Below are 18,417 nucleotides of genomic sequence, written 5' to 3' on the forward strand. Positions count from 1 at the left end.
TTCCAAAATTCTCCGAGTGTAAAAAAGATGGTTATAAAATAGGCGGTAAGGATACTTTTGCCACTATGACTCAATGGGTTAAACAAAGATTAAAAAGCGCGAGTGAAGCTTGTCTAATCGAAACTAATATTTTCAATCGTATTAAAAAAACTGAGTTTCATATCGTAAACACCTGACAATTTTTTTCACCAATTAATTCGTACACTTCTGCCAATTAAAATGAGAAACAACTCATTTTATTACAGTAAATATATAATCAGATTATCGTCTATAAATTATTTTAAGGATTGTGAACACCGGTGTGTTTTTTTTTTTTTTTTTCGTTCATTCAACCAATTACTTTACAAGTTTGAGACAAAAAATTTGCCTGAAAAAATTTCTACAAATATTTCTTTTTCCACGATCTCACGTTTAAATATGTATTAAAATTTAAGATAAACGTGACCACTACGGGTCAGGTAAAGGTCAAAAGTATGCTCGTTAACAATAACGCGGATAATTTTCAGGATCCGTATCTTTCAAGCAAGAAAAATGTTTTACACAAAAATCGTCAATTTTCAATCCTTAAGTCCCGATTAACTTTTCAAATTTAATCTTGAAGTATAAAACTTTTCCAAAATTTACCGACACCAAAAACCTGGCATTCCGTTTGAAAAATCAATGCTGCTTTCAAAATAACCTTCCAAGATGAGATTCAAGGTTAATAATCAAATATCACCGTCGAATCCCTCGTTATAAAAATTGCCCCAACATTTAACCTCTGTAATCCTTTAACTTTTTTTTCTTTTTCTTCTTTTCAATCTCCTCTTTTTTCACCCAACCACGCGACACTTCCACGTGTATAATTTCCATACTTTTTCATCACCCCGTATACGTACAACCAGTGCGTGAGCACCTATACGCAAAGTGCCGACTGCAACGCGGAATTAGGTGGGGGTGGAGGGGGGGGGGGGGGGGGGGGGACTAAAAATTGGCAAGATTGTCGCAAATAGTCGATGGGACGGGGGTGGGGAGAATATCACTCGTATAACAGAGGGAACGAATGGTGGGAGAGAGCAAAACTGTGCCAGCGCGAAAACTTGTATATTTATTATATTCGCGTAGGCGTATCGAGCAAAAGCAGCGTGCGTAAAAATCTTTCGCGACGCGATAAGTACATTATACCTACACGAGCACGCGTACGTAAAATTTGTCACGTGTGACAGTCGAGCTTCGTCAAGTTTTACACACGATTAACCAGTTGTTCTCATAATTCGTTAATGTTTCATCGTTTATTGCGATTAATAATTTAACGTTTAAAAATAATAGTAACAATAATAATTACATTAATGATAATGGGGGGGGGGGGGGACCCCGCAATTATACAGAGCGGTGTACAGAAATGTATATGTATACGTAACGCGTGTGTGAAACACATCATGTAACGAAGGCACGTGTGACACTTGCGTGCCTGTTATTAATACATGTAATATGAAGAAGCGAGGTTTACGATAGGCCAATTATTGACTCGGTGGTTAATTTTTTCCGAATAATAAAAAAGAAACTATGAAGACAAGCAGAAATTACAAAAAAAAAAAAAATTATTGAAGCAAGATGAATGTTGAAAAAAGAAAAACAAAAACTGTGACTCTATATTAATAATAATACGGATAACAATAATGATTGGTTTCATCTCGATCTTCGGTGACGATTAACGAGTGTAGAAAAGTGTGATTGAGTAAAATTGATATTTTATTTAATTTTTTTGTTTTTTGATTAAACTGTAACAAATTTATTTAAAAATATACCAACGTTGAGTGCATCGAATGATGTAATTATTGTTACGGTAGAAGGATGATCGAGGGTAAAAATCGGTAAGAAATGATGAAAGATACCGTAGGTCAGGCGAATGAAAATCATCCTCAATCTTACGATATTTCGCTCGATTAATCACGGTGTGAATATTATTCGAAATGATTTCGTACCTAATCTCCAAATTTCACACTGATCGTCGAAATCGGTAATATAGATGCAAAATTTTTTAAAATTGGTAATCATTGATAATAATTCGAAATCATTTAAGATTACAAAATTATTTTTGTGATCTTAAGAAATCATACATGTATGTCATATCATATCTTAGAAATCATGAGAAATCACTCGGTCAAAGTACAATTTATCCGTCAAAAAACGCCTCCCAATCACTCTGTAAAATTTTAATTATCACGAGATATTGTAATCACGGTTTTCACTTTTTTCTCACAAGTTAAACATCCCTTGGTTTAGACCAGTTTGAAGAAGTTTGGGTAATGAATGTATGATAACAGTTAAAACCACCTGTCACGTTGCAAACAGAGCATAATAACGATTAAAAATTATAACCGAATGAAAAAACAAACTGAAACGAAAAGTAAAACAATTTTTTTTTCCTTTCTCTTTTGAAATAAGGCTTAAATAGTACATGGAAACAATTTTTCGATATCTTTGAATTTTGCACGTAACCGCATAACAGGTGTATTCTCACATGATGTATAAACAATGAGCTGTTTAATTTACAGAATGACGTATTTTTGTTTCTTTTTTTTTTTTTGTTTGTTGTCACTGTTATCGTTTTCAATTTCATCCTTGTGGCTATTTTCAATTCTACAACATCGCCGTAGATTGCACGATATAGCTGTATGCATGTGGGACGAACAAATTGCATTTGTAATCTGCCAGGTTAATTGTCTCGGTAAATGTGCGTACGAGGTCGAGTATGTGATTCTAGTTAATAAATATAAGCACCTACATGCATCACGATGCGCAAGTGAAGCGGTAATATTTACGCAAATAAAATACGATAATTCCTACGCATAAATTGTATACCCATACATGTATAATAGACTGTATCATAAAAGTTTGAAAAGTTATTTAAGGATCTAACGCTATTTAAGGAAGAAGTGATAGTCGGACTTTTTTAATACAGTCTAATATACATATATAGGTAAGATCGTTTGATCGAGTCAATTTTACCGCGCTTATTAAATACACCTAATTGGTCCAATTATATACATATTATACATCAGCAGCATTCTCCATTATCATCCGACTTACTTCAGAATCATAGTGTAATTGTATCAGTTATTATACACGCGTTTAATTCAAAATTTTTAATTTATATCGTACAATTACGAAAAGACAAAAATCCAGAATCCGTTAAAAATCTACAATTATGTATTATTATTATTATTTATTTATTTTTTTAATATAATTTTAATTTTTTTTTTTTCCAACTCTCACCTGGATGAAAACAAAAGCTCGCTAAACGTTTTTATAAACGCGAAACTTATGAATAGGGTAAAAAACAAATTTGCGTACTTCTTCGGCACATGTGTGGTGATACGTTTTATTTATTTATTTGTTTTTTTTGTGTAGTTGGTATAACGGCTCCGGAAATTCCCCGCATTCATCGTGTAAATGAAAGAGTCATTTAAAATGTGAAAAATTAACCCAGCTTCTCCATTCGACGATTATACATATACATATATATAGAATATATATATACACATAAATGTCATTAATAGAATAACACAACTGTGCAAACATCGAATTTTTAATTATATCGCACAGCTGCTTTTTACATTGTATATATATATATATATAGGTTTTACGACAATTTTGTTTTCAATATTTGTCACAAATTTTTTGACTTATACATTTAAAAAAATGAGCTAAGCAAGGAACATCTTAAGAATCGCCTGCCTACCGTGCTAGTAACATTTTCCCAAAGTTGGCTACGCCTAGCCTGTAAACTAAGATTAGTTACAATTGTCGAACGGAGTCTTTTCAGGAGAACCTCTCGATATATATACATATAGACATGTACATACGTAACAAACGTAAATTATCACCCGCAATATTAATATCGTAGTAAACAGATGAGTAAATTATAAATAGATTAACAGTCATTCACCGAGGTTCAAAAGTGGGGAAGTTAATTTTACGATAACATATTTTTCCTCTTCTTCTTTCACTCTACATATATATATACAATACATACACGTAATACATACCACGCGTAAAACTTTCAAACTCCGAATCGAAAGAGAAGAAAAAAAAAAATTGAAAAAAAAAACAAGACCATTTTATTTAAAAATAAAATTCTCGTCAATAATCGTTATTTTTATTTTACTTGCTGATTCAGTTTTTCTTCTCTCTCTCCACCATTATCCGATCATCGCCATACATACACTATTCTCGACCGTCTAATTTACCGGATATAACCGAATCGTCTGACCCCCTCTCATTCACTCATTCGCTCTGCAAAACCGGCGTTAACCAGTTGAAACGGAAAAGGATGCCGCCCGGTAATCGCGTAGTAAAAAACAATAGCAGTTCTCGTTCGGCTTTAATTTTGTTTTCGTCTTAAACGTATCTCGCAATCAGCCAAGAAGACATACATTTTTTTCTATCCGTATCCACTCGATCAACCTTTTATATTCTTTCCATGCTGCACACAATACTGCTATAATCGCAAATTCTATTATAAAAACAGTATCTTTAATATACATATTCTCATTATTTAATTCAGGTTCGTTTCCTTTACACACGTATACTTGCAATATTTATTATCAAGCAATCGGCGCCGAAATTGAGCAGAAAAAAAAAAAAAAAAAAAACACCACTCGTCACAGAAAATGTGATTCCTGACGGAATTTTTCTTTTTTTTTTCTCTCTCTCTCTTTTCTCTATTCATCTCCCCGATTGCGTATCGATCCGGTTTTTTTTTTTTTTTTTTTAATAAAATGGCTCAACATCGTACGTCGCTTATATATATATATATATATATATATATGTATAGTAGTAAGAATAAATTCATCGAAACTTTAAAAGGAAAGAAAACAATTGAATTCTCGATATTTGATTATACGAGAAAAGTATTCGATCGTATATATTTATTACAGTTTTAAATGGCAATTGTGAAAATGACACGATTAATCGATGCTGCAGACGGTGCGAAGATACTTTATTGAAAAATAAAATTAACGCAAAATGCTGTGCGTAAAACCGAGGTGAAAAAAAACGTAATATTAATATATTATACCTCGTGCTCGCATATTATATAGTATTAACCATACGTATACCTATATCGTGCGGTATAACACGCGTACCTAATAGATTTTGATTAGATAACGAACCGCTTTCAGCTAGTTTATATCGCGTCTATTTTTCTCACACCTATATACGCACGATATTACAATAGATGTACAACAGATCGTTATTTATCATTTTATGTTATAATTTTTCCGATTTTATACATTATTCTCGTCCCAATTAGAAATTTAAAAAAAAAAATGTTGTAATTTTCCCTCAAGTTCTTCTCTCGAAATTTCGTCTCTACAATTATAATACCGCGTCTTAACGAATTTTATTATTTTCTTTGTCATATTGATTTTTCAACAAAATATGTTTCAGCGAGGCGTTGCTGGGATTGCCGTCATTGACAGTTTTCAAACAGGAAGCACCGTCGCCCGAAAATCATCACAACAATCCAAGGTAAAAACCCCTCGAGTCACGCTCTGTGATTTATTACAATTTTCACATTCTCTTTTACCCTATTCTGCCCCCTTCCTTATCATCTCGCGCAAGATTTTTTACATCGTTAATAATTGCAAGAGACTGCGAACAAAGAAAAAAAGAAACAAGAAAATTGCAATATCAAGAAAAGATCAATGCGTCTGTGTTACTAAAGAACACACATGCGTACATTATTTATATACATATACAAATATAGAATATAGGAATGTCCGCGTCACGGAAAATAAATTATATTATTGCTCCGTTTCAATATTATACATATTTTATGAAATCCGACTTGCTTTATCCATATATACCATTCGAGCATATATTTTCACAATTGCAACGTGCGTTGAAAACAAAAAATAAAGAAAGAAAACGCGCCGCAGACTTTTGCTGCATCATCCTATAATATTCAAGTACAAATGCAAGCATAAATATCATGTCAATTACAATTTTCTTCTCTCCCTTTTCCTTTCCTTTCTCTCTCTCTCTCTCTGAAAAGTTTGTCCAATATTATCATGGATACAAGTAAACTTATTACATGTACGTACACCGCTCGTTCGATAAAGATAATTATTTTTACGCAGTTCTGTAGCTCAGTGTATGTATAAACGTGATATATACGCACACTTGCATACATACATATTACTGCACTTCAATAATTACACACGTCTACGTCTATATACATATACATATATATATATATATTAAACGTATTACGTGTGTAACAAAAATTCCATAAATCATTGATCAATACCTAATAGTGTGCATTAACTTGACTCTGATACGATTTCCTTCGATTTCTCATCTCTCTCTCTCTCTCTCTCTCTCTCTATTTCTCTCGCGACTCGACAATTTACTTCGCTTCGTCTCGATCTGTCTCTCCGGCTCTTTCACTGTGCACATAAGATACGCACGTACACATGCGTATTATGCTTATGTGTATCGCAAGAGAACTGTGAGATCGCGTCAACAAGCAGCTGCCGAGATCACTTACACATTATGTTATACCTACTAGTCGCCAAGTGGCTTTCGATCGCGTTGTACATTATTAAATACACACGTGCTGTCGCCGAGCCTTACGAATCGACCGTCTTACAGGTATACGCGTATACGCGTTGCACGGGACATCTCCGAGTTCCAAATTTCTGCTTCTTTAACTTTTTTACTTTTTTCAAATCTTTTTTTTTATTTCGTAGTATAAACTGCATACATATACATGTATAAAGAAAAGTATCGAATAGAAAAACGAAAAGATTAATTTTGAAATGAGAACTCCGACCGAAGTAGATTCAGCGACTCCTTCCTCGCTTCTCTTCAACCTTTTGTGAGTACAATATATTACGCGTGTATAAACAGATTCAAATATAAATACATATGCCTGGATAAAATTGATGAAAAGAAAGAGAATTGAATGTATATACGTAATGTGTATTATATGTGTACGGGGGAAAGAGTAGACGGATTGTTAGAAAAGAACGACAAGATAAAAAAAATAAAAATAAAGACAAAAAAAAAACGACACTGCAACTAACCGATAAAAGCAAGAAATTAGCGATATGAAAATAATGCGAAAATGAGTGGAAATTTTTACACCGTCGTTATCGAAACTCTATATAGTTTATACGTATGTCAAACAATTTTCAAGAGTGCAAAAAAAAAATAAATAAAAGGTGTCATATTTTAGTTATAAAAAAAAAAAAAAACCACGATCGTCGTATCGTATAAACCTGTAATGTCACTTGCGTAATTTAATTGAACAAAGTTTTAATTACTTATTTATTAATTATCGAAAATTTTTCTTCACATTCCTTGTTCGATTCCCGCCAGTTTGAATCATGTGTCGCAACGCGGTATCAACATTCAAACCGGAAACGGACCGTCCGTCGTCGGAGTCATGGAGGCTGACAGTAACAACAACAACAACAACGGTCACAACGGTACGGGACAAACGGCCAACAGTCTTCACCAGCTCTTGTACTCGAACGACAACGAATACTCGGCGACATCCGGTGTCGGTAATCAGGTGTCATCGTCGCAGCAGGGAATCGAGTGCAACGAAGATTGCAGGTAAACGGAAATGCTTGCGATCTTGTGTCGATCCCCGTGCGTTTTTAGATAATAAGAGAGGTGAAAAAAAAAATATTACATTGCGTACCAAGGGAATAATCGACTTTTATTCCTACGTTACGCATAGGACTTTATTCCCGACTCGACTCTGGCTCCACATTATTGACTTGAAAGTGTTTCCCTTTTTTACACGATCCATCGGTATGAAAACTATAATATTAATCGAAGTTTACTGTAATACAGAAAGAGATGCACATGAAAATAGAAAAGAAAGAGAGAAAACCGGAAACACCGGAAAAATCAAAATACAAATGCGGGAGAAAATCGTTACTTTTTTCCCCCCACAGATGAGGGGAAAAAAAGCAAAGAGGGAATAATATGACACTTTCGTCTCGCTTTTCGGGTAAAAAAAGTCAACGTCGTAGTTCAGTCGGGAATAAAAAAAAAAAAAAATAACATATTGAGGTAAAAGAAGCGTTGAACCTGTCGATACGCGAACGTCATTGCATTTGATCCGTGTGACGTATTGAAATTCGCAAAAAAAGAAAAAAATAAATCCAACGACAAGCAAAACACGCGCCTCCATGACGCAATTTTCTGCAATTATTACAAAACGTTGTTCATCATATATATATAATATCTGAGAAGATGGATATAAATGTGTAAATGTTACGACAATATCGCTTGCAAAATTATTATCACTGTTATTATAATAATGAATAAACGTTACAGATTCCAGTACGTATTGGCGGCTGCAACCAGTATAGCGACAAAAATAAACGAGGAAACTTTGACCTATCTGAATCAGGGTCAATCGTACGAGATCAAGCTGAAGAAACTGGGTGATTTGTCCGGTTATCGTGGAAAAATTTTAAAGGTATTTTCATTATGTACCATGACCTAATTATGCGCATCAGCATGCGTATAACATACGAAATATCATCTTGAGACAGATTCGTGCCGTTTGTGATTTAAAAATCTCACGCAACGCTTTTTTGATCATTCGTTATCAAGTAAAATGTAAAATATATTGAGACCGATAAAATTACACACATTGTATACACGCGTGATCGAGGAAAAAGAAAAAAAAAATCAACCGATAAAATTTGTCCAACCCAACGTAAAATAAAATTTAAAATAATAATCAAACGTGCGTTGTATGCAAGAATTGAATACGCAATTCGTGAGATTAACGGCCGAACAGTTCTACAATTTTCCGCTTTAAGGGATACCCGACATTTTTGTTCCAGTCCTCGATAAGGATATGCTTTCACGAGCGCCGCCTCCAGTACACCGAACGCGAACAAATGCTCGCCTGGCAGAGAACGAGGCCCGGCGAACGTCTCCTCGAAGTCGACGTACCCCTGAGCTACGGCATAGTCGACATCCGTCAGCCCTCGCCCTCCAGCAACGTCGTGGAATTCATGTGGGACCCAACCAAGGAGGTCGGGGTTTACATCAAGGTACGCAAAACAAGCAGGGAAATTATCTACGCGTAACGAGCGGTAATTTATGGAGCGGGCAAACAACCAGCGGTCTCGTAACGCGGAATGATTTTTAGGTTTGCAATTCGAAAAAAAAAAAAAAAAAAAATCCCGGTAAGTAAATTACATAGAACGAGTAGGCAAGTAGACCCAGAGGAAAGATAGCGAGCGGAAATATATCGAGCGGTCTCGTAACGAGAGTTCTTACATTGCGTTACCATTTTCCTTCTCGTCATTTCTAACGTGCAAACACTTATCGAGCGGAAGTACATCGAACGGGAATAATCATCATTTTCCACGCGTACGTAGGTCAACTGCATAAGCACGGAATTCACCCCTAAGAAACACGGGGGTGAGAAAGGCGTCCCCTTCCGCATCCAGGTGGAGACGCGCGTAGCGGGAGGAACGAGGCTTCACGCAGCCTCCTGCCAAGTCAAAGTATTCAAGCTGAAGGGAGCCGACCGTAAGCATAAACAGGATCGTGACAAGGTGTTCAGGAGGCCTCCCCACGAACAGGACAAGTACCAGCCCAGCTACGACTGCACCGTACTTTCGGACGTCAGTATAATGATAATATAATAACAACAACAACGCAAAACAATAAAAATAATAAAAAAATAACACCAACTGTAATAACGATCATTTCGACGAGTCTAATCTATCTTCTTTTTCTTTTTTTTCCTTCTCGTCTCGTCTTGCAAATATCTTCGGCATTTTTTTTTTTTTTTCTTTTTCCAACTTCAAAACTCGATAATTAGTTGGAGAATTCTCCTCGTTTGATACCGACGTTACACACGGCGAATTTCATGCAAACCCGACCAACGTCTGACCTTCGCTATTTTTAGTTGACTTTATAAAAATTTTTTGCAACTGTCCCGACTCTCAAACAGTAACCCCGAATTTTTACAAATTTTTCATTCAACTTCGCAATTATTCATGCATATTTAAAGTGAGTTTGTAGAGGACATTTTTTAAAATTCTCAAAAAATTCTCGGTAACTGTATTTTCTACTTCAAACATTGGGCTGATTTTTATTCCATCTTTTTCAGCACCTTCAATTTTTGTGAACAACGGAAACATTATTTGAACGGCCAGAAAATTCCCGGGGAAATTCTCAAAGCTTCTATTTTTCACATACAACGTTTCTCAACCATTTCGATTACGGAGCGATTTTTGTCTGTTTTTCATTCGTACATAATGAAACCGGTCTAGAAATGTTCTTGTTTGAAAATAAAAGTTTTGAGAATATTTTTGTAATTTTCAAACCGTGTATACAATTTTTTAGCTAAACGAAAAGATTAAAACTGTTAAAAAGGAAAGAAAAATAATCGGCTCTTCATGGATCCGGTCTCGAAGCTTTTGAAAAAGAAGAAATAGTCTACCGAGAACGTTTTAAGAATCTTAAATAAGCTCCTTTTCCAAATCACTCTCAACATTTATAAATAATTAACCAGTTGAATAAAAAATCTGCAAAAATTTCGGATACCGTTTCAGAGTCTGTACAATTTCTGATAAAAATTTTGAATAAAAAATAAAAAACGGCGATGTTCAGACGTTGGTTAAATTCGAATATAATTCCCCGCGTACAAGCAAATATGCATATGTGTATGTATATACATGTAATATACGTATTACGTTTGCGATTACAGATTCCACTCGATTGTTTGACGTCGCCGAGTCCAGATCCACAAAACGACGGCAGTCCCTTTGCTCCGAGCGATGCAGCGTGAGTAGTGAAAGTCGTTAAAAAAAAAAAAAAAACTAGCATCAACCATTCCGTCAATTCCGAAGCCAGCGTGCTCATACATTATTATATCTAGCTCGATGCAGTTTATTCTCATGTTCTCGAAATTTACACGAATTATAATTAGTCGGCTCGTCCGGGAGCAACGGCACATTCTAAATTCCATACATAAAATATATACACATGTATATATATGACCTCGTTTGACCGAATTTTATATACATATATATATATATATTTATATATCCACACAATATGTATGCACATACGTACATATGTGTAATACAGGTTTATTATTACGTCACCGCATGCGCTTAATCACCGACAAAATCCGGATACATCCCATCCAACCGAATGATATTAATTCAAGCCGAATATGTATTTCACACACGTATATAGGTGGACATGTATATATATATATACACGTATAATATGTACACATTGTTACATATATACAGCATTATGCGTGAATTCCGTTGACAGTAACGATCATTTCGATTCATACGAGTTATATAGTTAGGTATGTGCATGCGTGCCGTACATACATTGTACGTATGATGAAAAGTGTTAGCTTGCAAACTGGGCCGAAAAAACTACGGACACATATGCACGTCCGCGTAGAGATTAGCAACGGCGAACTTTCGAGGTCGAATGTTAAACTGTCGGATCACGTTCCGTGTCGTATCAGTGAAAAAATTAAACGCGTTTGATACATTGTATCGCCTACAATTGTAATAAATGACGAGACGTCAATTCTCGCCTATTACAATGTTAACGGTGAAAAAAAAAAAAACATAAACTTAACACGTACCTATGCAATTGAAACCACTGCACGTCTCGCAATCTTTTCGCCGCCTGCTTATACAATGATATCCAAGTAAAATTTTAGCCCCGAAATTAATTTTTTTTCCTTCAAAGGGATGAACAAAAAATTCGACAAGAAAGGAGAAAGAAATTGACACAAAATTCATTTCACTTTCGATCGATTATCGTTTCGACCAGCTACTTCGAATACCAATATCCAGTCTTAATACTTGGTATCTATAAGTATGTTCTCATTGCTTGAAGCTTTTACACCTTCAACAAATAGGTACGACCTTCAACAATAACTGCCGCCAAACGAGGTACAAAACCGCAAATTATTTTTTTCTAAAAACACTCTAATGCATTATACATGCATACAGACTCCGACATCGCTCCTTCAATTATGTTAAAAAATTCAACATTCATAGAGATACGTCTAAGTACAACATAAAAGTACCCACATTGTACATTAACCAATTCTTCCAAATACCAAATTGACACAGTTGCAAAACCGATAAAATCCGGTAGATTCTGACTCGCTTCGCGACAGTGGAAGAAAACTAAAAAAAAACACAAACTCCGCTATACACACACACTCCTGAATTTTTCTCTCTCCCCCTTCTCCCTAGAATTTTCACCAAAACAAATTATCGCTAATTAAATCTAGCAACAGCTGATGAAGTAAAAAAAAACAAGGACCATAAAACGGAACGAAGAATATCATTTGAAATAAATAAAAAAAAAATATTCCAAACTCGACGACGTGTTTGTTTAAATACTGTATACGCGTAGGATAGGTAGGCAGGTACAACGACAAATCGTTATAAACTAAATCTCGAATAATCAAGACAGACAGAGAGAGAGAGAGTAAGTTTGTATGAAGAATGCTCGTGTACGATAGGCAACGGTTACCGCATATTTTTATACGACAACTACGCTGATGATAATAATGATTACGACATCACCTTTACGATTAGATATCTCTTGTTTTCTTTTCATCGTTGTCATTGTTGTTGTTCTTATCGCTATCATTACCGTTATTGTTTTTATTGTTTTTATTGTTATTATTATTGTCGCCGATGCCGCATCGTTACCAATACTATCCTCGCTCTTATACGCGTACCTATGCATGCATGAACCTGCGTGTGTGTCGTAGGAGGTATTGGAGGGAGCGTGTTGCGTGTTGCGTGTGGGGGTATTAAACTGGTTGAAACCGGTGCAATCCGGCAGAGGGGAACCGACAACACGTCCCCGGGCCAGGCTCAAACACAATTCAGACCTTGCTACGAGCACAGAGAAAGAGAGAGAGAGAGAGAGTTTTGTTCATCACCCGTGGCAACGAAAACTGATTTTTTAAAAAGAAAAAACAACAAAAACCCGAACCTACGTTTATAAAGCAACGTCAAATCGTATTTTATAAATTATCAAAGGCTTCGCATTTCAACAATCTTGCACTGCGGAATAAGCGTTAATTGCGTAAAATCTTACCGTCGCGATTGTAAATTGCATTGTTTCATTTGTTCTTGAAATAAACGTGGTAGAAATAAGAAAATAATTTTGTTTTTTTTTTTATTCAATTGGAAAAGGACAGTAATAATAAACGATATTCCGTTACGAAGAAAGTGTCGATAATAATAACGTCAGTGAATACGCTTTTGAGTGTGTAATAATATTTTTGAACAATAAAGACGTAAACGAACAAAGTAAAAAATAATAAGATTCGAGTTAACAAATATCAAATAATACTCCCCGTGATATCGTCGACGGATAAACTTCCTTCGCCATGATCCATCGTTAGAAAATATCTCGTTTAGTTAATTAATTAATTGTATTAATTAATTAACCCCATTTTTTCTTGTTCTTATTTTTTTTTTTTTTGTTTTGTTTTTTTTTTCTTGTATAGATCGTCCGTATCGTTGTATATTATTTTCTCTTCGTGGTTTTTCTCTGTTGTGTAAAACAAGAGGAAAAAAAATTCCAAAAAAAAAAAAAAATAAAATAAAGCACAAAATTCCACGAAAAATAAATAAATTATTTAAAAAAAACAAAAACAACAACAGCAACGGTAACAGTGAACGATTGTTGTCTAACAAGTGGCAGTGCGATATAGCTGTGACATTTTGTTTCATATATGATACAATTGTAAATAACATAAACGAACGTGCGCCTAATTTTATACCTAGTGTTTAACAGCTTCGTATACATGATACGTATCGCATATATATATAATTTCAACCGACAAACCGTGTTAATATATTAATACTTATCACGCGCGTCGTGTAAAAACACGGGTATTTTATACCGCAGTGAGAGTAAGAGAACTTTAATAAAATCCACGAGATAATTGAATAAATAAAAACAAATTAATTACACGAAATATCGATTAAACCGCAAGCAGCAGCGGTGGCGTGTCCTGCACATCATCGTCCTCAAACTAGCGTCCGTATGCGTCGATTTTCACGTTCGGTTTATATCCGTGTACCAGTTCGGTAGATTTTACCGTTTAAACATCGAACCGAGACACCGGGTGCAAGAAAAAAAATAAAATAACAAACTAACAAACAAGCAAAAAAAAAAAAAAAAAAAAAACACCCTCTGTTTCGATAACACTTGTAAAGAAGCTTAAACAAAAAAATAATTACACAGGATTAATAATAACAACAACAACAGTATTAATAGTAAAAAAAATACGCTGGTAAAAGGACAATCCGAACCGCCGTTGGAATGCCCGAGTCTTGCCAATTTGCGACTGCAAGGATCGCCTGCGTCAGCCGTCGTATTTGCAAACTACCTTCGTCCGCGATTAACAACAACGATTCGTACAATTTTGAGAAATTTGTAAAAATTAACGATTCGCCCCGTCGCCCTCCGATCAACCCACCAAACGACCGTAACTCCGGATCGATTATAATCGCCGAACTGCCGGCCACAATTCATTTGTCGCATCTCGACCGACCCCTCAGATGACGAGCAGCAAAGCCGCCAAAAAGCAAAAAGGCAAAGGCGGTTTGATTGCAGCGGAGCTAATCCGTTGCTATATTGTACGTAAAAGTAAATGAAAAAGGTGTGAAATTATATATACATGTATATATGTGTGTGTATCGCACGCGAGGAAATAAATAAGAAAAATCGTTTCCGTGCGTTGAAAAATTTGAAGAAAAAAAAAAAAAAAATAAACAAATAAAAAAAAAAAAAAAAACTGTCACATGTTACGTTGTAACACTGTACGAGGATAAATATGACGAAAATGTCGATGTACGGTTTGTTGAAAATGCATATGACGATAACGATGATAATTACAGAAGCAGCAACAACGAAAACAACGAAAACAACAACGATGTTCAACAACGTGGAGAAATTTCGTCCCGATCTCACCGCGTGCCCATCATCCATGAAAGCAATGAACGTCCAACAATTTGAATTGTTCTTATCGGGGATTGAATCGTCGTTGATTAAAAAAACCCGCTTCTGACGTCGAATTCCAGGTCGAAATAAAAGAAGAACGGTGCAGATAAAAAAATCGAGAAGAAAAAGAAAAGGAAAGAAAGAGAGAAAGAAATACTACGCAATAGTAAAATCTGCGCTGTTACATCAGCAGAATTCAAGTATACGATATAAATATTGTCCACACAACAATTGCATATCCGGTTAAAAGCGGATCCTCCTATCTCTCTGCATCTTTATCAAATAAATATCTATCTATATACATATATATATATATATATATATATATATATATATATATATATATATATATATATATATGCATATATAGATATATTATATACATACATACAGATATATAATTCATGTATAAACGTATATAATACGTAATCTGTACAAGTGTACAAACTACTGGTTGATGAGAGAAATATCGCGGATTGAAAATCTGCCTATAACCAACCTCAGCCGCTGAAAACCGGGCGAAGTAATAAACCGAACGAAGATCGGTTCCGTTCCTGATAAATACATCGCGTTCAGTTTCTTTCCAACACAAGGAATTTACATATCATTCGAGGTTACGATCATACGGTGTAATATCGTATAAATCACAGTTTTTTTTTTTTTTTTTTTATCGTTTCTTAAATTCACATTGTATTGTATAAAAACGTACGTGCGTGTTACAAAAATTACTATTATTCTTATGCACACCAATTTATCCACCGTTGAATTAGAAACGATATCGAAAGAAATAAAAGTGACTATCTTTGATTAACAAAGAGATAATTCGAATAGCGTGAGACTGCCGATGAGGGTGGAAGGAAATTAGAGAAGTTAAGAATAGCTTAGTCACCCCGGTGTGAGAACGGATGAAAAAAGATTCATCAATCAAAGTTGTACGTGGACGGGTATAATGCACGGAGTGTTAATTGGTGCCAATTGACCGATAGAGGAAGAAAAGAGATAAAGAAGAAACGGTTACAGACATAGACGCAGAGAGTAAGAGAGAGAGAGAAAGATAAAGCGGAACTAACTGCAGTGCAATTGAATAATAATAGTAAGAAGAAGACGAAGAAGAAGAAGAAGAAGAAGAAGAAGAAGAAGAAGGAAGAAATTACATTTTGTAAACATTTTATACAAGACTGTCGCATAGATACAAGCCAAACGTAAAACGAACAAACAAACAAACAAACAAACAAATAAATCATCATCATCATCATCATCATCATCGTCGTCGTCGTCGTCGTCGAGAAATATAAATTATATACCAACTAAAGTCCGATAATACAAATCGAAAATGTTCAAAACGTTTTTGACATCGGATTTGAGAAGCGGATGGAGGCGTCATAACGGGGGTCAATCTTCAGGGGCGGCGGGAAATTCAAAAATTTGTCTAATCGAGCACAAGGTTACGATAAGTGGCGGTGCTTCGGGGATAGAAGTGGTGGCTAGATTCGTTCACGCTTTGCCGGAAGTCCGCGGGGAATTAGGTAGAACCTGGCGTGGCGGTCTCGTCGGTCTGACGCTGAGGAGGATCAGGAATTCGACGAAAAGAATCGGGGCCAACGGACCGCCGAAGTGCACGTTCAAGATGAGAGCTGTCGCGATGTAAGAATCGACGAATATTCGGAAACAATTGTTCGAAGCGAAAGAAGCGATTGAACAAACATTTGAAAGCCGTCTCACGGGGCGGGGTTGAAATTCCAAAAGCTTCTAATCACGAATTTTTTGGCGGCGAAACTTGGAGTGAAGAATTCAAACTTTGACCAAACGTCAAAGTTTCGAATGGGCAAAATGACGAGTCAAAGTTCCGAAATGAGAAAACTTAAAATTCCGAAGCATCGAAATTCCGAATGATCCAAGATTTTCGGTCCTGTGAATTTCTGGCTTGGTGAAATTTTTCACCAATTTGATCCTTCTTTGTTTAGGATTTCCGATATTTTTATTTTCATAATCCCGGTCATTTTGATTTTCGGTTTTCCTCATTTTTTTTTTAGAGTATATTTTGATTTTCGGAACTTTGAGCCGTCGGTTTTCCGACCATTTGAAACTTTGCTGTTTCGTAAAAGTTTGATTTGGAACTTTTCGAACCTAAACTTGAACCCCGCTCTTGTCTCACTTATCTGTAAATCATACGTAATATTATATAATGAAAATCGTCCCCCCGAAGTATTCAAATATACTTTAAAACACTGAATCACAACATTACAAACAAACGATCACGTTAACAACATTATAGAGAAATCAGAATATTGTACAATTTTTCTTCGCTGAAAAAAACTATGCCAACTACTTATAGTTTTCCAAAAACAAGCGTCCGGATTTATGTAGATTTCAAATAACGATATTTACAGGTTACATATTTCTTGCTGAATCGTAAGTTCATCGTCTGTAAATTATTATACAATAATTATTGCGTGTGCTATTTTTACTTAGATCATTCGATCTAACTATACAATTTATTTGGACGAACAGATAGTTAAATCATCCGATTTCTCTAACATGGTTAACGTATTAAGATGTTTGGAATTGAAAATCCAGCGTTCAAGACATTTTTGTTTCGAATATCAAAGGTCCTCTTTAAAAAAGATTCAATCTCATCAGTTTCATTTTCAATGATATTCCATATTTATTATTTGGAAAATTTTTTGCGACCCGACTTTATATCCCACGCGTTCTTAAATAAAGCTGTAAAAAAAAATGAAATTTTACAGAATAATCGCTACAACGTTTGTAAGGAAAGAAAAAGAGAGATCGATTGATTGATATACGTTACATATCGTAATTCCCCTTAATTTTCGTCAACCGTGTCTTTAATTTTGGCTTCCTGCAATCACGAATAATAATTTTCAGAACGCCGCAGAGTCGAGCAGCAATGGGAGGCAGTTCGTCACCGGTCGCAGGTCCGATACCGATGTCGGTAAATTCGTCAGGAGTATTACCACTGGTATCCGGAAACCCGGAAACGGCAAAAGAATCTACAAGCCCAGCATCGTCCGTACCGTCACCGGCCACCATTTTACCCGAACAATCTTGCGTCGAAATGAACGTTAGTTATATCAAATGTATTCCATAAAATCCTGCGCCCTGCGTGACACATTTTTCAATTTATTTTAGCAAGCAAAAAAAGAAAAAACAGAAAACTGAACTTTCAATAGCAAAATAAATTTTCTCGTTCTATTTCGATCTTGTTAAACCGAATAAGTAGAATTGAAAAGGAGAATGAAAAAAGGCTTCGAGTGTAATTTTTGTAAACCGAAGTGACATTTTTTTTTTTTTTTCTCAAGAAGAAGAAGAAGAAGAAGAAGCAGAATCGAAGAGGAGAATTAAAAAAAA

At 35.3% G+C, this 18,417-nt stretch overlaps 1 protein-coding gene across 4 annotated transcripts in view; it reads left to right on the forward strand.

The window, feature by feature from the left end:
• Positions 1 to 18,417, forward strand: part of LOC107226934 (transcription factor CP2-like protein 1) — a 29,312-nt gene that overhangs the window by 7,895 nt on the left and 3,000 nt on the right. For 3 of the 4 annotated variants that reach the window (XR_006903389.1, XM_046734661.1, XM_046734664.1), the window contains 7 exons: positions 5,434 to 5,514; positions 7,369 to 7,608; positions 8,341 to 8,485; positions 8,835 to 9,071; positions 9,402 to 9,650; positions 10,742 to 10,818; positions 17,935 to 18,130. Coding sequence is in view for 3 of the 4 variants with exons in the window: in XM_046734661.1 (XP_046590617.1) it covers positions 5,434 to 5,514; positions 7,369 to 7,608; positions 8,341 to 8,485; positions 8,835 to 9,071; positions 9,402 to 9,650; positions 10,742 to 10,818; positions 17,935 to 18,130 (1,225 nt within the window). In the remaining variant the exon portion in view is untranslated. The remainder of the gene's footprint in view (positions 1 to 5,433; positions 5,515 to 7,368; positions 7,609 to 8,340; positions 8,486 to 8,834; positions 9,072 to 9,401; positions 9,651 to 10,741; positions 10,819 to 17,934; positions 18,131 to 18,417) is intronic. The other variant, XM_046734663.1, reaches the window with a different exon arrangement.

The sequence above is a fragment of the Neodiprion lecontei genome, chromosome 3 (genome assembly GCF_021901455.1).
Source record: "Neodiprion lecontei isolate iyNeoLeco1 chromosome 3, iyNeoLeco1.1, whole genome shotgun sequence".
In the NCBI taxonomy this organism is placed as follows: domain Eukaryota; kingdom Metazoa; phylum Arthropoda; class Insecta; order Hymenoptera; family Diprionidae; genus Neodiprion; species Neodiprion lecontei.